The sequence below is a fragment of the Heliangelus exortis genome, chromosome 22 (genome assembly GCF_036169615.1).
Source record: "Heliangelus exortis chromosome 22, bHelExo1.hap1, whole genome shotgun sequence".
Classification (NCBI taxonomy): Eukaryota; Metazoa; Chordata; class Aves; order Apodiformes; family Trochilidae; genus Heliangelus; species Heliangelus exortis.
Window position 1 is genome coordinate 7,512,255 of NC_092443.1, and position 21,693 is coordinate 7,533,947.

The window sequence follows — 21,693 nt, forward strand, 5'->3', positions numbered from 1 at the left end:
AAAAAGGCCTTTGGATGTCAAAAAAGGGTCTCATGCCCCAGCACAAAAAACACTTCTCTCAAACCCTTTGCTTAGGTACTGACACATACCAAAAATGGGATTTCCTGCTTTCAGCAAGGGCAGTCTCAGCCCTCTGCTGGGTATGATTTATTCAAATGGACTTTTTTTTTTTTTATCTGGGTAACTTCTGATTAGAGTAGAAGAGGAAAGACTACAACAGGGCAAGATGGCAAACTATAGCTCAGTAAATCAGATTGTGTTGCCCTGCAAAGCAACTGTCAACTCATTATGCTCCACTTTATCTTGGCAATAGTGGAGACAGAGCCCTGCTGGCACCCTGCCTGGCTGAGGGGTGGGATGGTTCCTACACGTCCACTTTGTAGACAGAAGGCACAGAATCAATAAACCATTCCAGTTACAGGAAAGGATCTCCCCCTCACAGCTCTGGCTGACCTGTACAGAAAAGGCAGTACCACAGATTCTTTGTCATTATTCCAGTCATTTGTTTTGTAAATTTTGCTCTGCCTATAGCTGAGAGTAAAAACCACAGAGCTCAATAAGGAGGCATCTGTTTACAGCATTTGATAAAAGTCCAATAGAACTGGTCTGCTATGACCAGGCTGCATGTCCAAGCAACTATCTCAAGATATTTTATACTCCATTTAAATCTCTCACCTTGCTAGGTATGTACAAACTGCACGTGGACTATTCAGGGTTGTCTGGGACAATGAACTGGCTTATTTTAATACTGGAACAAAGTAAAACTTACCAAAGCTGAAGCAAAAGACAATGCCTTCCCTTGAAAAAATATCCAACTTTTTAAATACCGCAGAGCCCACTAAGGCCAGACCAGCACATCCCCAGATAGATCAGAAAAACACGGCATTGTTCTGCAGCACCTCTACCTTCTAAAGACATTTAAGAGATCACAGCAGGCTGCTGAGTTGCTAGCAGATTCAAAAAACAGTCTGTTACTGTAACTCTGAGACTGAAGGCACCCAGGAACTCAATAGTTTGCTGTTTGTGTCTGTGTTAGCACAGACATCTCATCCATAATTCATTTAAGTCTGGCGCAGGCTTCCATAGTCCCTCTGCACACTGCGTTTTTCTCCAAACCATGCAAAAACACCTCAGGGAGAAGCACAGTAGTAATCTCACAGAAACACCATCCTCTCCCCTCCATGTCAGGTGAGATTTTGTTCCACAAAGTTTTTCTCAGTGGGATTATACAGCAGTTCTGCCATGCCCTGGGTAGGTGGAGAGCTCAGATAAACACCACTTAGTAAGCAACAAGCCTTCAGCTTCCTCCTTTCCCATCCGTTCACTCTCATGCACCAGTACTAAATTACTATGAAGGCTTTTATTTTAACATGAGCCTTCCTTCAGGGCACAAAAAGACATTAAGCCACCTCCCTCTCTTCTTGTTAGACAAGAACTGTGCCAAAACCATGGTGGTTTTCTGTGCCATTCTTAAAAGAACTGATAAATCCCTCTGCTTACAACAGGAGAATCAGTTCTGTGCCCCTGTCGGCTTCCATCTCAGCAACCACCTTTTCTGAGGCACAGAAAATTAGATGAGCTCTGCACAGCAGTTTTCTTCTCCCTGTGTGGGATGAACTGGCCAGACATATTAGAAAACCTCATCGGTTGTCATTCTAGTGTCACCCCTCAAAAATAATTTATGAACGTGGCTCTAAGCCTATCCTTTACCCTGGATCAAAGAGAGAACTCTATGCACTAGCAGATGCTCAGAGCAGGGAGTCTGAACACACAGCTTTGATGTATTCATGGTGTACACTAACTGTACACTCTGCATGATGAGGGCTTCTGCTCCTACTTGGCAGCCTGCAAATCTCATCACTTCTGCACCTGGAGAGTCCTTCTGGAGCCTGAGAGTCCTGAGTGGCTGCGATTCCATGGGAAGCACTGTAGAACCTTCCTAAAAATCACAACTGTCCTCATACAAGCTGTTGTTTAAGGTGAACCTCTGCAACACTGTAACTAAAACAGCACCTCACTTAACAAAAACCTGTACTCAGAACAGTTACCACCACCAGAGACAGTCATGCACTGAGTTAAGATGCACACCAAAGGCCCATAAGGTGAGATCATGATACAGCAAGTGAACAAATATGGCCACATTACCTCCAACTGTAACTCAAGTCAAAGCTGAGCAAAAAACACTTTGCCCTAACGTTTTCATTAAGGTAAAGTTTTTTGTATTCTGAAAAACTTTTCACTATTATGTGATAAACTTTTGCTATGAAGTACACTACACCTTATCTCAACCAGTATTAGTAAATCAAGAGTAAGACAAAGGCTTCCCAGTACTCCAAGATAAATGTGTTAGAAGTACACAGACTTCAATTTTACTGCACTTTCTCCTAGCAGATCCTTTTTTACAACGACATAACAAAGCTTTCAGAACAGACTCTTAAGAGAACAACAAGGAATGTTCTAGTTTTGTAACTACTCCAGGTACCACTTGGATTGTAGATTTTGAATCTGCTAAAATGAAATAAGGGTTCACAGAGGTTTCTTCTAATTCTGGGTACCTAATATATAATTGGATACCTTGGAAAATTCTAGGCTTAACAAGTTGAAGATTTCTCAGCAACTCAAGTTTAGTGACACAGGTCAGCACACAGAAAGCAGGTGGTTTTTAGGAGCATGTCTCCCATATCCAGCTGTGCCAAAGCAACAGAGCCCTGCCCCTTGCAGCTTTGGAACTGTCATCCTCCCAGACACCATCACAACACAGCCATGGATTTCCAAGCTGTGCCCTTTGTGAAACCATTCCCAACGTGTACCAGCCATAACCAGCTCGGTCAGATTAATCAGCTTTGTTGTTGGTCTGAAGTAACCACTGCTCATTTTTTAAGAAGAAAATTCTCAAACAACTGCTCCACTGGCAGACCAGCATGACATTACCCCAACAGCCCACAGCAACTGGCAGCTGGGGACAAACACCTCTGATGCTGGCACCACATCTGGAAGTAGCAGAACACTAAAACATACTCCAGGATGGCAAATGCAAGAAAACCAAATAAATTAAAAACTCAGCATGAGAAATGCAGGTGCAAGAAAGCACCTGCAAGTTTCTGTCTTTATGTCTGTCCTGACATAATATAACTCACCAAGCAGACTCAGTAACACATGTAGTAAGAAAAAGACAGCACAAAGTATTTATCTCGAAGCCTGCAGCACTGGCATCCAGATACATTCTGTCTTTATTAGTTCACTGCTTGAATTACCTAATTGCTGAATTTTATCAGAATAGCTTTTAGCTCCCTAAAAGCATAAACAACAAGATTAAATGACCATTCAACAAAAATTATTTCTGTTAAGAACCTTGCTATTTAACACTGCTCTTTAGAAGTCTTGCAGGGTCCGGAACTTGCACGGTGCCATCTGCAGCAATTTAATCTATGCCAATTTGGGTCAAACCCTGTAGTATAATTACTCGATTAAAAATAAAAGGTACTTCACAAAATTGGTTAGCAAACTGCTTCTGCAGCCCTCAGGGAGAGATCACATAAATCACATTCTCCCATTACTTCAGGGACAGAAATCTGTGAAGTTCTATTTGCAACTTTTTACCCTATGTGAATGTGTATATACATGTGTAAATATCTAAGCTATAGTATTTTTTCCTACATGCATTGCTACTGCACAGAAATAGCTTCCTTTTAGACATCTAGACAAGCATTACCTTAGTGATTCTAATATTCACAGAAGTAGATTTTTTTTCCACCCTCATTCGAGTCCTCTGTACTTCCAGCATCAGAACACAAGCAACACTCAGTGGAGCCTGTAACAGAGAGGAGGAAACCATGAACTGCCTTAACCTTCTCAGCAGTCAGTGATCTGATTGGCTTCTTGTTGAGCAGGGTCTCCATGGGGAGAACAGAACAAGGCAGCCACTCATCACAATACAGACCACACAGCTGAAATGCATGCTGCTTTATTAGTTTGCACATCCTATTTCAGAGCTTTCCACTTCAGGCCTCACTTCACCTCTCACCAAAGCTGATGCAAGGAAGGAGTAAACCTGTCTAGGACTATGACAAGATGGCAAAGAAATTGCCCCCCAAGAATAACAGGTGTTGATGCTACACAGGAAAGGAATTCACCACCTCCTCAACCAAGAATTATATAGTGTTGGCTGTGAAGGGCACACACACAAAAAAATACAAAAACCCAACACATTTTCTTCTAAACCTCTTGTCTTCCCCCACCCTACAGCTCTCCAGACACCAGCACAATGGTGAGAACAGCCTCCTGAGGGAATTCCCCCTCCACAGACACACAGTGTGCGAAATGAAGGTGCAGCCATGCTGAAAGAGGCCTCTCCTCCCCTCAAGGTCCCAGGATTAGGGGCGGCTCTGCTCGAGGCAGGTTGCTCAGGTGCCTGCACTCAGCTCCTTCCCGCCTGAGCAGACCCAGCCTATGCCCTCGCCACCTCCATGTTCCACAGCCCCATTCCCTCAGCTCAGCCATGGCTCACGGCCTCACCTACTACGAAGTTTCCAGCAAACAAAATGGCACCGCGGAGCGGCCACCCCGGGTGCCGCCCAACCATCGCTGCACGAGCCGCCGTCTCTCACAGGCCGCTCCAGCTGCCAATCACTGCGCCAGCCAATCAGAGACCGCGCTGGACGCGCGGGTTCTGCCCCCCCACGCCTCGGGGCAGGAGGCGGGAGCGCCCCTGTGGCAGCGCCTGCTGCAGCCCGGGGGTTCGTTCTTTGCAGCCCTACAAGAAGAAGCCTGAAGAACATAGAGTGCTTCGCATAGCCCCTCCTTAACTAAATCCATCTCAAGCGATCATCTTTATGTTAAACTTAAAAGCCTGCTCAGTTCCACTCATCTGCTGTGAGAAAACACTTGACTTCAAATGCTACACCCACGCCAGGCAAAATATGGTTTCTTGACAGGCCCAGTCATGCTTTTCGCACAGTCCTTGCTTTCCTGCCTCTCCTGTAACTGGACTGCAGCTGTGTGGCAAGATTATCCTAAGAAAAAGCCTTCCGTATAGGATTACACTTTATCCTATTTCATTAGCATGCAGAAAATGCAGCAAAATTGAATCCTCACTCCTCAAAGTCATTATGGGCATGGAGCAGTAAATTCTAACAAAATTTTGAAGGTTTTTGTATCCAGAGTCCTTGATTGTCTTTGGTAATGGAGGAATAATACAGCACAACAGCAACAACAAAAAAAAAAAAAGGCAGAAAAGGAGAAAAATTTGAAATAGAAAGCAATCCTCACTGCACACCAATGCAACATTTTCTTTTTTGTTGTTGTTTTTTTTAAGAAGGATCTTCAGTTTAATTAATTGGCTCACAAGAGCTCCTCTGTTCAGTCAGAGCAGCGGGCACATGGCTGGGGTTAACCCCCACCCCACAGCACCCTCCTGGGGCTGAAAAACCTCCCCAGATGAAGCTGTTACCTTGGTCACCTCTGTGAAGTGTCTAAAGTTAGGCTGGATGAACGCGAGCCAAGCTGCTGAACAGATGGAGTGAAATCCTCCTCTGTATAACAGGAACTTTGTATCACTGCCATGGATAAGAAGGGCAGCTAAAAAAAGGGAGGGAGGTGGTTATATAAATCTCGAGGCGGTTTACCAGCAATGCTTAAAGGTAAAACTTTCTGACAGAGCTTGAATATCCACTTCCAGCTACAGACCCTGAAGCAGTCAAGAAGTTCTGCAACAAAAATGAGATGGTAACACCAGAGCTGCCACACTACAATACCATAAGAACTTGATGATGCAGCACAAACATGCAAAGCATTCCGAAGCTGGAGCCTGGAGCACACTAGACTTAAATTCCAGTATCAGCACAGAGGCACTTATCTTGAGTTCAGTGCACAAAACCAGCTGAAAGAACCTGTGAAGAGAAAGGTGCTTAACTCCAGCAAATAACTAACCATCTTATTAATGCCAAAAATGCTACCAAATACACTCAAAATGCACTCATTCCTTTTTGCTTGCAGGTTTGTGAAATAGTCATGCATGTAGCAGCTCTGACTCAATGTCTGTCTTTTTACCTTGCTTATTCCCATCTCAGACATCTGCAATTTCATCTTTCTCATCTTAAAGTTTACCTCTTCCTCATGTCTCATATGTAATTGTGTTTCAAAAGACACAGCACAGCATCTATTTCTTGTAATTAGCTGGGGGTATTTTAGATAAAGTTAGACACGAAATAAATACTTTGCCTCTTGCATCAAAATCCTTCAGGTAGATATCTAAAGTAATCCGTAATGACTGGAAACTGGCTATAAAATGTTTATTAGAAAATGCTGTGAAGCAATTAGTTTCTAATTATATATGTTTCATGTCCACACTAGAACTGGGAGTATATGCTGCATGCTGTTTTGGGGTAATGTTTACTGAGAGTGAAAAAGATCCCAACAATAAAGCCACTTTTCTCCTGCCCTTAAGTACCTCATTTTTGGAAGAAAATGGAAGCCATGCCATTTCCCAGTCCTTCTGGGGAAGATAAGTGGATGTTTTGGGCTTGAGTAGTTCCTTTTTTCTCCCCTGCTCCCCCCTCTCCATATTTACCCTCAAACTTTCTTCGAAACTTGTATTTATTGAGAAACTGCAGAGCTGAAGTTACCACGGGGTGCATCTCTGTGGAAAACAAAGCAGCAAAGTCTAGGCACAACCTTACAGTGCCATTCTCTAAAAGCAGAAGTTTGGTTAGAAAAGTGTAAGGGCAGAAACAGCCTCCTAGAGCAGGGCTGTTTTTGGAGTCACCTTTGGCCATTCTAGTGACCAAAATACTTTTTACTCCTTGTTTTCTCCGCAGAACACAACCCAGCCAGGGGAGCCTGCACTGCAGTCTGACCCAGTTAGTGCAGCTCTCCAGTCACACAGCTAAAACTGTGCTCAGTTGTGACTAAAAAATCCTAGTGAAAATGATGTGACTGACACCGGGCCTCACAGAACTTGGTACTGGTGGTGACAAGCAGAGGTAGCCTACATTTATTTTGCAGATCCAAGCAGAATCTGGAGGGCCACAGGGAAAAAAAAAAAAAATCTCTAAATCGGACATGTTTGAGAAATACTGAGTCACAAACCTCAAGCTGCACAAGGTCATTTTTGCAGTTTCTTTTTTCAAAGCAAGCCCTAAGTTTTATTATATAAAGCTGTGTTGGCAGCACTAAGAATATGCAGTCTTTTTTAGTAAAGCCCTTTGCAGCATGACTAGGCTTTCACTCTTAAGAGAAGCTTGCAGATGCTACTGCTTCTACTTTAAGAAGAGAATTAGTTTTATATTGAAAAATATTTAATTGATTTCCTGTTAAAATGAAATGAAACAACAAAATAGTTATACAATTTTACTAGTTTATATTTCAATTCATAAAGTATACACACTGCAACTATGCTACCACAATGTCCACGCATCTAATATTGATGGAGTTACAGTATTTTTTTTTTGGTATTAAACAATAGAGACAATGTATGCAGTTAAGGAAAAAAGCTTGGACATAGCATGTTCTATTCCGTAGTTACAGAGTACATTAGCTAGCATTAGTACAGTAAACAAGAAAAAGGTAGAAATACAAAATAAACCAAGTATCTTTATATACAAACCAGTGCCTCTTATTGTTACCAGCTTATACTCACACTGCACACAAAATTTATCCACTGATGCAATAGATACTTCAGCATAACACAAACCATTATAAATAAAAAAAAAAAATTACAAGGTGCAAAACTCCATTCTACAGCTTTCTGGTGAGAACTCAAGACAATCCAATGAATAAGAAATCCAAGTATGTTTAGCACCTATTAGTGCAACTGCATCGAGCGTGACAAATGACCTGCAAGAACCTCTGCTCAGGTTACCAGGGAAGCCAGTTGGACAGCTACAGATGCTCGCAGCTACACTCACGCAGTGATTTTTGCCTCATAAATGTCTCAGTTTATTGTTTCTTTGTCCCATTCATACCTATGTGCAAAAACTAAAATCCTGGAAGCTTCCTCAGAGCTTCACAGGAGGCCTGCTACAGCCGGGTAAAAACAAACGAACAAAACAAAAACAAAAAACCTGACAAAAAACAGACAAAAAGACTCAGTTAAATGTCAGACCATCCACATAATTAGTACTTATTAGCAGTCCTGGTGTTGGGTGTTTGAACGCTGTTGATATGTGGATCAAACAATGTGACACAGAAGTGAAACGGAAATTTGCCAAGAATTCTGATTATTCTTGTCTAGCACTTAGACAAGTCTCCCACCCTCAGGTTGTGAATTTGTTTGGCAGCCCATGCCAAAAAAGCCCAGAGTTGCATAGAATTGGTTAGTAACAGAAAGAAATGCCAAACACAGAGAGATGGATGCTGCATTTACTGAAACAAATGGGGTTGCTCGACAGGAATGCTGAAACCATCCCCATTGATAAAGCAAAACATGTCACCTCCTACTCTCCATATCCTACCTCTGGGGACTGCTTTCTGGCACTGATGGAGTTCTTGCTAAAGTTGCCATTTTTTGTTGTTTGTTTTTGTTTACCTTTTTTTTCCTTTTTTTTTCTTTTTTTTGTTTTGTTTTGTTTTTACTTTGTTAGTGACACTTTTCCTTTCAAATAAAATATTAAAAAAGGTTATAACTGTAAAAAAACCTATCATATGTAAACTTAACAATTAGGGTTTGGTAAGTTCTTGTACCTAGTCTGTGAAAAGCCTCCAGCCAGACCGCAGAATGGAGTGTTTCTCTGAAGAGCTTCAATCTAGCTACATCACCTGTTAAATATCAGTAGTATGATGATTCCATGTCTAGCAATAAAAACTTTCTTGTGTTTCCATCCTCTTTATCACTGACCTATTAAAATCCTGACACGTTGTGTTTCCATTTTATTTACATTCTGGTCCTCTCATGTCACAGAATTTAACATCTGGCCAAGGAAGGCAACAAAAGGTGTTGTGTTAAGAAGGTTTGTTTGACAGAGCTGCTTCTCAACAAGTCTCTTTTCCTTGGACTCCAGTCACTGTTTTTATAGAGCTTATTGTTCTGTTGAACCATGTTTTCTTTGCAGCTTGTACTTCATTCAATGCCAGACCCAAATGATGCTCCAAATCCTGCAAACAAAAGAGAAATTTCATGAAAATACAGCACAGGGTTACATGACTTAAACTTAGAAGGCTCTAGGAAATTTACAGTCTCTTGGCCACTTTAGAAGTTAAAAATAACTCACATAACAAATTAAAAGTAGCACAACAAGCTGATGAAGGAAAAAAAAAGCTTTGAAAAGCAAAAGAGGACTTGTGTCATTGCCCTTAGTGAAACATTCAGCTTCCTTTAGTACATCCAAACCCTTTCATTCTTTCCCATCTGAGAAGCTATTCTCACATGAAATGGACTTTATACAAAACAATTTTTACATTTCTGTGAACTGACATACCAGCTTTAAGCTAAAAAAAGTGTTGTAATATTTTACACAAATACCTCAAATACCTGGGGTACTTCCCAACAATGTTTTAAGAAACATGTCTAACAGTTGTCACATGCTACTTCTTCGTTTAAGAGTGATTGCCAGACAAAGAAATGGATGATTCAGTACTTTGCCAGAACTTGGATTTCTTCCAAGAAGTTGCAGATCAGTCAGTGCTGCACTGCAGTCAGGCAGATGTCTGAAGTTGCAGTAGCTGGTAAATACAGTTCATGCAATTCCAATTATTGTGTCTGCATACACTAAGCTTCAGACCCAGTGTTTGGTGAAACCACCCACGCAGGAAATTGCAGGTTACATTTTCAACCAACAGGATCTGTTCCAATCCCTCTACAACACACACATTTTTCTAGGAATGCAGACGTACCTTACAGACTACAAAATGAACCTCCAAAGCATTACCTGGATTTTACATTCCGCCTCCACAAGCTGCAGCTTGGTCTGGGCCAGCTCAAGCTCCATTTCCCTCAGCTGGTTTTTCAGTGTTTCCTTCTCCTCGTCTGTGTCCTCATCAGAACCATCCTTGGCAGAGCTCACAACCTTCACACGACCTTCTTTATTGAAGAACTCCCGGCAGTGCTCGCAGTCATCCACTTTTTGCTAAAGCAAACACCTGACTGTGAGTTCTGGCACTGGAGTGGCTGCTGCTACCACCAAAGCCTTTTCCTGCCTCTCCTCTGGATGAGCAGCACAAGCCAACAGGCACTGCTACTGACCTGCAAACTCAGGAATATCTGGGGAAGGAAAAGCCAAGCAGGAACTCCAGCCACCCCCAGATTAATGGGCTCTGGAAAACACCACTGCACTTTTGGTAGAATGGTATTTCTACAATAATGGGCTCTCTACCACCTACATATTATTTTATGGTAAAAGATAGAGGAGTCTCCTCCAGAAAAAAACCCAAACAACCCACCCTCAAAAAAATTAACAGTTGTTACTGCCCAGCATCAACATTAGGATGTAACCAATGGGAGAGAGCTGACAGTTACTCATCTCTTCTCCAAGATCTTCGTCTTATAATCCTCTTTCCAAAGCTGTAAGTCACCAAGGAACTCTCTTTCAACCATCATTTTAGCAATGAAATCAACTGTGTACTTTCTGTTATGTTTTTGCTAAGAGATTTAAACATTGTAGACTGTGGATCCATCTGGTCTCTTACCCGTATTTTTTCAATTTCAGCTTTATTTGCTGTTTGTTGCTTTTCCAGTCGCTCACTCAGCTGGGAACAAATCTGACAAGCAAAATTATGTTACCAAACCATTTATAAATGTAAATTTCCTCCCAAATGAATGCTAAAGCATAAATAAATGTGACAGGAATATTAACATGGATAGTCTGGGGTCTCTGAGAAAGCCAGAAAAACTGGGATGCTGCATTATGTTGTCTCATCAGACATATTCTCATTCTCTACAGTTTCTTCCATGCCCAAAAGAAAAGGTGCAGTTTATATTTTAATTATTAGCAGTTTAGCCTTGCTATAGGAACTAAAAAAGGTCAGGAATCACAAGCACATGGCACTTTTGGGGTTTTGCCTTTGGGATAAAAGAACCAGGCAAGACAGCCAGAGTAGTAAAAACACCTAGTTCATTCCTCAAGACCTGTGTGATGCCAACTTAAGAATGGTTTGAAAGCCATGGGCCAGCTAGAAAGACAGATGAATTTGCTCCCTTGATAGCTTATGACCAGGAGCTTGAATTCCAAAGCAAAATCTTTGAAAGGAAAAAGGCATTTTATTTCTCAAGTGCAGTTAACGTTTGACTGAAGAAGGGAAGCTGGGAAATAACATTTTTTTGGGATGAGGTGAACCTTTGATACAAAAGAGCCCCTTTGAACAGTGTTAGGCTGCAATCAAGGCTGTGGTGACTGACAAATACCTACATGGGGGCAAACAACTGACCACCAAGCACCAGGATTTTGGCCAAAGAAAACACAAACCCAACCAGAAGCTTCTCATTTGAAATAGCCAAAATGTCTCCTCAAATGCATGGCACAGGCTACATTTATTTCCAGAAATCTCCTAGAATGCCTTAGAAAGTCTTGCAATTTGATAGCAAACCACACCATCAAGTTGTACTTACCTGTTTGTAGTCACCAATAATAGAGCTGTTCTTTTTGATCTCTGACTCAGCCTTATCTAACTCCCTACGGCACATTTCCTTCAGCTGCAGGGAAAAAAAAAGTAAAGGCTTTACATATTTGTGCAGTCTGGAAAACTGACATGTACTATTTCCTCTTAACCTCACTGCTTTCATGTAAGCCTATGCTCCTGACCAGGAAATAATGGTTCAGCTCCATGACAAGCTGGACTTTGGTGGCCATCATTGTTACAAAAATTGATCAGCTTAGAGAAGAAAGTATTTAAAACCAAAACGAACAAAAAAATGCTGACAGTTGAAGTCCTATACTGCCTCTCTGTGCAGCCATCTCTGGCACAGTCTGTACCTCTGGGATTTCAAGTTAAAAATTCACTACCCTATGGAGCACCTGCCAGGAAAGGAAAGAATTCTGCTTTGCTGACACTACAGCAAAGGGACAAACATGACTAAGAACATTAAGCCCTTCCCACACTTGTCACTTTTTTTTTTTTTTTTTTTGTACTGCTCAGAAATGTGAAAATGACAGAAATGCCCCTAACCTGAGCTGATTCTTCTTCTAGGCGCCTCTTTTCTTCTTCTGCATCAATCAGCTTCTGTTTGGTCATTAGCAATTCTTTATTCAGGGCATCTGCCTTTTCCTCTGCCTGAAACACAAAGAGTGAGCACAGCACTGAAGGGGCTTTCTCACTGGGCAGCCACTGGCACAGGCTCCAGAAGGACACAGCCACGATAGAAGTCTTTTCATTCCTGTTAATAAGGGTCTGTTCATTGTTATTAATAACAATAAAACTTTATTCTGCAAATCATTTTTCTAAAATTACCATCTGCAATGGCAAAGCAACACCAAATGAAAATTAACAAAGTTTATTACCACTACACTCCATCACTCCAAAACTCTTACTTGAAAAGAGTGATCAGTTCTAGCAGAACTCCTTTTTACTGGAGTTCTTTAAGAATAAAGATGTAACACTGAAAAATATCAGGCTCTTTATAAAATAAAAACCTCTCTCTGCAAAGTTGATACCTTTTCCTGCCTTATACACAGCAACACAGTACTTCCCAATAGGTGTATGAATTCTACATAAAAATAGATCAATAACTCAACTGATATATAAATCTTCAGAAAGTACCTGTACCAATTCCCTTTAAAGGTGAAAAATCAAAAAAGTGAATTTTAGTCCTTTAAAGTCCTGCTGATCCTTTACAACAGATGGCAAAGGCAAAGAGAACATCTTTTCATTATACATGGGTTTCAAGCTTTTTTAAAGACTGGGATGTGGGAGTCCAACAACAGTAGAAAAATGAAGCCTATTTTCAGGTCTGGTGCAAAGGATATTAAGGAAATTTCTGTATTTCCAGATGCTTTGCTTTGATGTTTTAGGCTGCAAGCTTTCAGACATGGCATGAAGGTATTAAAAAGGTGTGTTAAACAATGTCCTTTGGTACTTGTCTTTTAGAACAGCTGGCTAGGAGAATGAAACTTAACATTTTAGGACCCAATTAGAAGAATTAATCAGGGTGCTCAAGTAGGATCAAACCTACCTATCTCCTCCTGGGAGATAACCCAACTGCTGCCAACATCATTTATCATCTTTGAAGACATGACTATTATATATCCCATTAGGTATCTCAAAATTTTTGCTTAATTTTGTTCCTCTCTCAGCTCTCCATTTAAATGAATCAGTGCAAAGGCATAACTGTGTCTCATACAGGTGTAAGCAGCCACAAACAGCAGTTGATACAAAAAAGCTTCTTCAATATATTTTTTGCTGAGTCCACCCCTGAGCACAACTGCTGGGCAGTCTGTGCAGCCTTCCCTGAGCTCTCTAATGCAGTGAAGGAGCACAGGTGACAGGAAGCAAACAAAGCAGCTCCTTGTGAAAATCCTGCTTCTAGAACATACTTGTATCCTCCACAGGTTTTAACACTAAAGAGCAGTAAATGTAATCAACCTGGAAGCCATTAACTAAACCTCATTAAGAACAACATCCACCCATTAGCATCAACATTTACTATGAGTATTTTTCCACCAGCAAGATTCCAAGAGACCGTGGGAAACCTTAAATCATCTGAAGCAGATAAGTTGAAACATTTCAAAGTCTGTCAACTCCTGCACTGTAGGATTTTCAAAAGTCATTTTCCTCTGAGATTTCAGAAATGCACTTGTCTGGGTACAGAGCAAGAGTGGCAAAACACAAGCACGTGAACTCTTCCCCTCATCTCCCCCAACAGAAAGACTGAATGCATTCCAGTCTACCAAGGGCACTACAAACACCAGGATCTTTCTGTCTGCACATCCTGGAACACAAAGCACATCCAAATAAAATCTCCCCAGCATAAGTACGTAAAGAAGGGAATGGGACAGCAAGCTTAAAAAAATTCCTCTAACAAAAAGCAAACCTCAAGTTTCCTCCTGAGAGCTCTGCTGATATGAGGAAGAACCCAGGATGATGAGTTCACATGGGCAGATTTCAACAAGCCAAATGGAAACCACAATAACATTTCCAGAGTTGCCTGAGGTACCCAAGAATCTGATTCCACTGAGAGCCAGACAGACTCAGACTCTCAAGTTTATTAGCACTCTGTAAAAGCCTGTCTGCTGTGCAATCTTATTCATAAGAACCCAGCTGAAGGAAAACAGAACAGGTTATTATCTCTGTGACAATTCAAAGACCTGACTTAGCTCCTGCTAGACTTTCTTTTTATATGCATAGAGAAGAAAGCAGCTGCTCAAGTAAAGGCTCAGAACCTCTCCTCTCCCTCATATTACCCTGAATGCTTTTCAGAGTAATTACAATCCCAGTGACTGGCCCTGTTTCCTGCAGACCTATATATCATCAGCCTGCAATAAGGTCATGGAGGTAAGAATCCTATCCCACCCAAAGGAAAGAAATCTATGTATCTCCTCCCCAGTGAGAGGAATAATAAAGAATTATCCCTAGTACTGCGTCTCCAGCAGAGAGCACCAGAATGTGTCTTACATTGTCCAAATCTTTTCTCAGGGCAATCTTGCTGGTCACCAGCTCATGTGCAAGATCATCATTTTCTTGCTCCAGCCTCATGTTTGCTTCTTGTAGGCGCCGGTTCTCACGCTGTGGGAATCAAAACAAAAGATATAAAAAAAAATAAAAGGTGTTGGCCTTTAATGCTTGTGTCTGAGCATAAATGCCTACCTTTAGTATGCAAAGGCAACTCTACCTGCATGAAATTCAATGAGGACAAAACTAGCAAGCCATATTGTAATAAAATAAAAGTAAATGAAATATTAGCCCAGAGAAGGAATCGGCTCAAAGAAGTCAAAGTAGGCACTTCCTGCAGGCACTGTGTGTTTAACCAGACTGGGCAAAGCATTACCTCACATCTTTCTATAGGATCCTCCTGTTGAGCTTGCTGCTCTCTCATGGTATGATATTCCTTCTCGTATTTCTTCAGCTTCTTCTGGCTAATCTAAATTAAAGCAGCCCATTAGTTCCTGCCCAGAACACCAATAAAAGAACACAATTCACAAAGGGTTATGGTACAAGCTTTAGGCAGCTCTTGCCTTCTACAAAACACAACTAATATCTTTACTCAATTTCAAGTATCAAACTCTCAGACATAGCCAACAACTCTATTCCACTCAAGATAATGACAGAAATATCCCACAGAAGCATCCTATCTGTGTTTTCCTTGCTGCTGCACTGCTTTATTTCATGCTCCCAGTGCTTCAGTGGCTTAGCTTAACTGCCTCAAAACTCACAGGATGTGTTTTCATTTCTAAACTAGCATGATGCTGAGGTTTCTTCAGCTGCTTTTGTAGCTCTAACATTTAGCATCATGCAGAAGTGTTTGGTTTGGTTTACTTTACATGAGACTGCAAATGCTGAAAGGGCAAGTGCAGGCTCAGCTGACATTTCTGCTCATGTCACTCAAGCTCAGCAGAGAACAGCCCAGCCCGTTTCCTGGGTGTCTCAGCAACCAGCAACAATTAAGCAGCACCTATGCTCTGTTCCCTAGTGCTCTGGAATTCTGTCCTCAGCTCTGACACACAACAATAGGCAAGTGACTCTCTCAGCATCCCAGTCTCCCCTTCTGGAAGGAGGGAGAGATGGTGTTGAATTCAGTATTTTGTGCACAGTGTTCCAAGTCATTCAGAGGCAGAGAACACCAGAGAACCTGCAACAGATCCTGACCAGCATCTTCCCTGGTGTCACCCACTTGCTGTGCCATATGCTACAATGATTTAGCAACACAGACCACGCCAAGACCACTGCAAGCATTTCACATGCAAGTTAGCATGCATCTAAATTAAATCTCTATTGTTAAAAGTTGCTGCTCCAGTTCTGTTACTTCAGTAAACCAAATAAATTTAAAAGCTACGGTTTCCTCTTTAAAAAACACATTAAATTTTACATGCATAAATGACAGTCAAAATGGAAAACCTCTTCAGTTTCTCCTATCTTTGGTTTTATCTTTAACAACTTAACCGGAGAAAACTGGTGGCCAGGCTCCCTCTAGTGAGAGCTGCCTGGAAACACTTCCCCATACTTCAGCTGACATTTTTTTGGAGATGCCAGCCCATTTATCTGGAGTCAGTCCAGCCACATCACAACTGCAGAAGTTATTCTTACTAAGCACTCCAGACAAACACACAGAGTATTAACCCTCTAGTGACAACGAAGCCAGCAGCTTCAGCTGATTATTTCCCTGCTGCAATGCTGCCCATCCCTGGGTTTCACACACCAGACATCCAGCCACGTGAGAGGACAGAAAGGCAGCCACACTGCTGCACTTTCATCTTCTGCTTTTCCAAGGGCATTAAACCAGTTTTGTCTCTAGATACCAGTAATGAGGTGACTCTGAGAAGATTCACTGTTGTCAGTGATTCTGGACACTGGACACCTAGAGGGGCTTTGGGATTCATGGTGACAGGAGGCAGACATGAACACTAAAGTCCCAGCACTTTTTCAGAGGCACAAGGAGGCAGCAGTAATTCTGCTAACATTTGACTGCAACATTGAGGAGTGACTTTAAGAATCCAGTGTTGTCTCAAGCTGATCATTTACTGACCTCCTTTCCAGCAGAATGCTGCTGTAATCACAATGCCTTCGCCAGCCTACCTCACCCTTCCTATAAATGATTTATTTTGACATTTTCTGCACAAAACCACTTCCAGATATAGAGCTGGAGCCTTCTACTGACAGCAAAGGACTTGTATTTTAGGTCAAAGAAAGTAATTACATGCAGTGCTCCCACCAGGGGCAACACACAGGGATGTGATACAGAAGTGTTCAGCATCTGGCCAGCACCAAGCAGCATGGTCTGTACTTTCTCCATAACCTTCTGTTTAATCCCCTAAACCCCACAGCACTCAGGGAAGCAGTGGACAGCCTTGCCATGTACCACGCAGAGAAGAATTCTTGCTTTAACCACCTCACACAGCACTGGGAATGCAGGGAAGTTGGGCAGAGTGGGAAGAGGAGGTAGTTGTTAATTGGGGAAACAAAAGGCAAATCAACTTGTTATACAAGACCCTAACCAGATGTACATGCAATGTCTAATAAGCAACTGGAGAGCTACAATAGGTTCATGTTAGTGCCACTGGTTATTTCAGGTTTCTTGGGGTTGGCTTTTTTAAGTACCCTGATTTTTAGTAGCACTGACCATAGCTTTCTGAAAGCCACTCTGGTTTTATGTTCTCCAGGTCAGTCCCTATCACCTGGAAAATCATGGGGACAGAAATTGTCCCCATTAAAGATAAGCTTCCAGCTGCTATCACCACATCTTTACCTTCATATTACATGCTAACTCCATCAGCTTTTTTGCATTTTCTTCTGAACGGTATCTCTTGGGCAGCTGTACACGGAAGAATTTTAAAGCCCCTTCAAAGTCAGTCAGTAACAAATCATCCTTGGTAGTCTAGAGACAAGAAAAAAAAACAACCCAATAACTCCAAAGCAGTGCCTGTACAATTACTGAATTCCCAGAAACAATAACGCAACAGCAGCTTTGTAAAGCTTCAAGAACATAACTACTTTTTAACCTCCTGTGAATAGTGTTTGTTTCTATTTCTGCAGACTTTATTTCCCTGCCATCCCACCCTCAAAAGCACTGTGCTGTACAGGGAATGACAGAAAACACCCCATGTAATACAGGTAGTTGTTAGCTTTTTAAAGAAAAAAGCCATCATATTTTCATAGCAGGGAAGTTAATTTTTTTATATTGTGCATGGTGATGCATAAAAGAAAATGTAAAGTTGGATACTCACTTTTAATAATCCCAGTGCAACGTTAAAGATAACACTTATTCCCTGGAGAGACAAATAATAACAAAATAAATTAATTTCTCAGTATTTACAAGACTGGATATTAACTTAATTTGTAGGCTTTGTTGTTTGCCTCATTTCTGTTTAAAGGAGAAACAGGATACAAGTGTAACCAGGTGCTCTATTAAATCAAAGCACAGAATAACTTTGCAAGCAATTAGGAAAGTATCTGTACTGCACAGCCAATGTAAACAGCAAAACAATGTTTCAACACAGGCTTTACTGTCTCCTTAGGAGTTTGGAGCTCTGAAATTATGACAATATTGTGGTGTGCTTTACTTTCTAAAAATCACTTAACTTTCATAAAGGAACTTCTAAAAATACTGGATTCAAGTGCAGCAATATATAAACTGATATCTCAAGTTCTGTTAAAAAAAAACCAAAAGGGATCACTCCTGTAATGAAAGTGACTCGCTTGAGGACTAAGTTCCATGTCATCTATTTTGTTACTACTTGTTAGAAGTGTTTTATTTCTATTCCCCAGCTGAATACATTCTCTAGTCAGTAGTACTTCTACATTACACATACCTCACATAGGAGTAAGTCAATAATATGGAAGACCATGTAGAGAGGGAATTTTGCAGTGAAGAGCGTAAGGAACCACTGGGAAGCATACATGTGAGCTTCAAGGCTGATGTCCAGAAAGTGGTTGTACAGATCAGGAATGTATTCCTAATAATGAAAAAAACCCCAAACACTGAAAGTTAACTTATGCTATTTTAGAACTAAACCCACAGTAACAGAAGTAACTAAAGCAGAGTGACAATCCCTGCAGGAAGGCAGGTCCTGTGTCCACCCATGCCTGACCAGACAGCTACAGGACCTCCTGAGGATGCTGCCCTGGTGTGGATGCTCAGGACACTGTATGTACCACATGCACAATGAGTGCAGCCTCTGAGCTCTCACCTTAGCAGCAAAGCTGACACTCAGCAGTGTGCCTGCAGGGAGCACACAAGTCCCTGGTGTGCCTGGTGGCCCAGGAAAGCCACCCCAGCTGTTCAGAATGTCTGCCTGTACACCCACTGCATGCTGCCAGCAGCAGACTGGGCTCGAGTCAACAGCCTCTACTTTTAAACAACCTCCAGTATGGAACAGTCCTCATTCTGCATCATTACCAAGAGGTCACAGACTCTGTTCACATGTAAGATAAATGGCCAGTTCTGAAGTGCAGGCTCTCAGCTGTTCCCTTCCTGCAGGTGTGCAGACCCACCTGCATCAGGTGCTCCAGCTGATAGAACTTGCAGTGCAAATCTTCAAAGTTTTGTTTGAAAAGTTCCCTGAGTCCATAATCAAACATGATTTTGACCAGAACACTGAAAGCTTGCTCCTCAGGCATCTGTGAGAGAGGAAAGGGTATTTATCCCAGAGCATTTATATCTTTCATTTCAGTTCCATTTGCCCTTTTCCACCTCCCTTTTCCCTCTTACAGAAAGGTCAGGTTGCCACCACTTTTTACTCAGGTTAAAAGTAAACCCAGATATTAACACACAAAATGAGGCCTAGTGTTTTAAAGGCCTTCCATTCCTATTCTGTGGAATAAGCCACCTCTCAATTGCCCCACCTAAAAATACATCTCTCAGACACCAAGAGCAATGCAGTTCCTTTGTGCCTTTGTTCCAAGAAGCAGCAGAATCCTACAGATTTTGAACAGCCTAATTCCTTGTCACCTACATAACTGAAAAAGAAGCACTATTACTAGAGGATGTTAAACAGGATCATTCCCTTATTCTCAAGGGTATATTTGCCTTTTTAAATGACATTATTAAAGTTGATGCTTATTAGTTGGTATGAGTAAGAGATCAGTAACTGCTAACCAAAGTCCCACATATCACAACTCAGCAGTTCTCAGGGAAAGTTCAATATCCCTTTCCTGTCAAAAACTGAAGAAACACTCATCATGGCTTGTCAGTGTTTAGACATTCTTCCCTGACATCAAAATTCAGTTTTCATTTTTTCATAGTAAAGTCTGACTGTAGGTCAATCACTTGTTCCTGTGAGGGACAGAACATCCATCTCAAGTACTCTATTATTAATATGCAGATGGGGAGTTTTTCTGACTGAAAAATTCCCTACTAACCTACTTATTCAGGACTTACATATGTGTTTTCCAGGAAAGTGGAGAGGTATTTCTTCTTAAGCTTAAAGCAAAATGGGGAAATACCCACCACTTACGTGTAGAAGCAGCACAGCAGCAAGAAACGATTGGCCTTGACAGTAGCCAATCTCTTCATCATAGACAGAGTAGGCCTAAAAAAAGAATCAGGATTTATAGCAAATCTGTCTTGAGTTCAAAGACAAAACCAAAACACTGGATTGACCACAGCCCCTTAAGCCCTCACACGGTGAATGAGTTGCATCAGACAGCATTGATAAGGGAGGATGCTGCAGCCAAAGATGAGCTGCTCTCCATCAGTATGGACTTAGCTCTCATCTCCATCCCAGCTTATAATTCATTCAGTGGTATCCAGGCTGACATGTCTAGAATCATGTGAAGTCTCTGTACCAAACACCTGAAGGTTCAGGAATCCAGAAGGTTTTATTACTTTGGGTCTCCTATCTGAATGGCACTGTGACCAGCTGAACACCTCCAGCAAAGAACCAGCCCCAGTCCAGTGCCAGAGTCTGTCCCCACAAAACAGCTGACTGTAATACAGACACATTCTTCTCTGCCAACAGCATCACCTCTGTTAATCATGTTAAGTACAAGTTATCAAAACCAGCCCAGAAGAATTTAAAGAATACCTTGCATATTTTGTACAGGGAGTCCTGGCCATCTCCCCCAGTATCTTTAAAATAATCATGAGCAGGGAACGTTCGATTGATGTCTCGAGTGATAGCACTGTCTTGTGGAGACTCCTATTGGAAAGAAATATGAAAATGCAAATTAAAATACATCAAAAGAATATAAATTACACTAGAACTGAGAGTCAGGAGATTGGCATTGTGTTCTGTGCACTGTTCTAAATTTAACAGATGGAACTGTTAACAAAACAGAGTCTACTCAACCAGAACAAACTGCCTGCAGGCTGGCAGCTCCACATCACAGCCTTGATAGGTTTGGTTACCAAAGCACACCTGGGAATGGGCGAGTGGCAGAAAAAGCACAGGCACAGAAGTGTTCCAGGACATTGCAAAGCAGACAGCAGCCTTCCCTTGGAGACTTCTGCTGGTGAACACTGCCCTGTCACCCTTCTGTTCCCCCACCACTGTGGGCGGGAACAGTCACTGAGAGCAGGCAGGCACTGCTGTCCAAAACTGAGTACAAGCCCCATAAAGACAGCATTGTACAGTAAATCATAACATAATGCAGTCTCAGGGACAACTTCCAGATTCTTAAAAGTTTGCCAGTCTGAATGACAGCAACACCCCCAGCTCTGCAGGAGCACTGGTTCCCTTCACTGCTCACAGCAACTTGCGGTACCAATCAAGTGGGTTTCCTGAACCTGTGTTCTTCTGCAATGGCAAAATAATCTTAAATCCACTTGCCTTTTAATCCATTTATTTAATAGCAGAGAGCAAAGCATCTGGCTGGAAACTTTTAGGCTAAGCTTCTCAAACAAACCACTCATTATGACTAAAAAGAACTAATTAGTGGTCTCTGGCTTTGCGTGACTTGTTAAGCACTTGACTCCTGTGTTTCAGTACAATTCTTCAAGTAATCTGCAGCAGTAGTTCCTGCAGCTGAAACATGGCTTGGGGAAAGAAAAATTAGCGGAAATGATAAGGTTTAAAAAATGTTTTTCAAACCATGGCTTTGAAATCTCCCCATTAGTACAAACTGCTGCAATCCAAGCATTGTGTAACCTTTTCTTTACTCCTATTTTTATACCTT

The 21,693-nt window shown here is 41.7% G+C and overlaps 2 protein-coding genes and 1 long non-coding RNA gene across 10 annotated transcripts in view; 1 reads left to right on the top strand and 2 right to left on the bottom strand.

Annotated features, from left to right (window-relative positions):
* LOC139806512 (uncharacterized) overlaps positions 1–4,706 on the bottom strand; it is a 64,001-nt gene extending 59,295 nt beyond the window's left edge. For 2 of the 4 annotated variants that reach the window (XR_011730260.1, XR_011730261.1), the window contains exons 1-2: positions 4,516–4,697; positions 3,713–3,811 (exon numbers count right to left, since the gene is read on the bottom strand). This is a non-coding gene — a long non-coding RNA (uncharacterized lncRNA). Of the gene's footprint in view, positions 1–3,712; positions 3,812–4,515 lie in introns of all 4 variants that reach the window. The other 2 variants (XR_011730262.1, XR_011730259.1) reach the window with 2 other exon arrangements.
* STRBP (spermatid perinuclear RNA binding protein) overlaps positions 1–7,602 on the top strand; it is a 71,097-nt gene extending 63,495 nt beyond the window's left edge. Inside the window, exon 19 of the mRNA XM_071766215.1 lies at positions 5,678–7,602. The gene's annotated coding sequence lies outside the window, so the exon portion shown is untranslated. The remainder of the gene's footprint in view (positions 1–5,677) is intronic.
* RABGAP1 (RAB GTPase activating protein 1) overlaps positions 7,338–21,693 on the bottom strand; it is a 56,925-nt gene continuing 42,569 nt past the window's right edge. For 3 of the 5 annotated variants that reach the window (XM_071766194.1, XM_071766195.1, XM_071766196.1), the window contains exons 14-26: positions 20,604–20,717; positions 20,034–20,108; positions 19,072–19,197; positions 18,390–18,533; positions 17,805–17,846; positions 17,327–17,455; positions 14,912–15,004; positions 14,539–14,649; positions 12,097–12,201; positions 11,540–11,623; positions 10,621–10,692; positions 9,864–10,061; positions 7,338–9,090 (exon numbers count right to left, since the gene is read on the bottom strand). In XM_071766194.1, coding sequence (XP_071622295.1) covers positions 8,968–9,090; positions 9,864–10,061; positions 10,621–10,692; positions 11,540–11,623; positions 12,097–12,201; positions 14,539–14,649; positions 14,912–15,004; positions 17,327–17,455; positions 17,805–17,846; positions 18,390–18,533; positions 19,072–19,197; positions 20,034–20,108; positions 20,604–20,717 — 1,416 coding nt within the window. In that variant the 3' untranslated portion in view covers positions 7,338–8,967. Of the gene's footprint in view, positions 9,091–9,863; positions 10,062–10,620; positions 10,693–11,539; positions 11,624–12,096; positions 12,202–14,538; positions 14,650–14,911; positions 15,030–17,326; positions 17,456–17,804; positions 17,847–18,389; positions 18,534–19,071; positions 19,198–20,033; positions 20,109–20,603; positions 20,718–20,936; positions 21,017–21,693 lie in introns of those variants that run through there. The other 2 variants (XM_071766197.1, XM_071766198.1) reach the window with 2 other exon arrangements.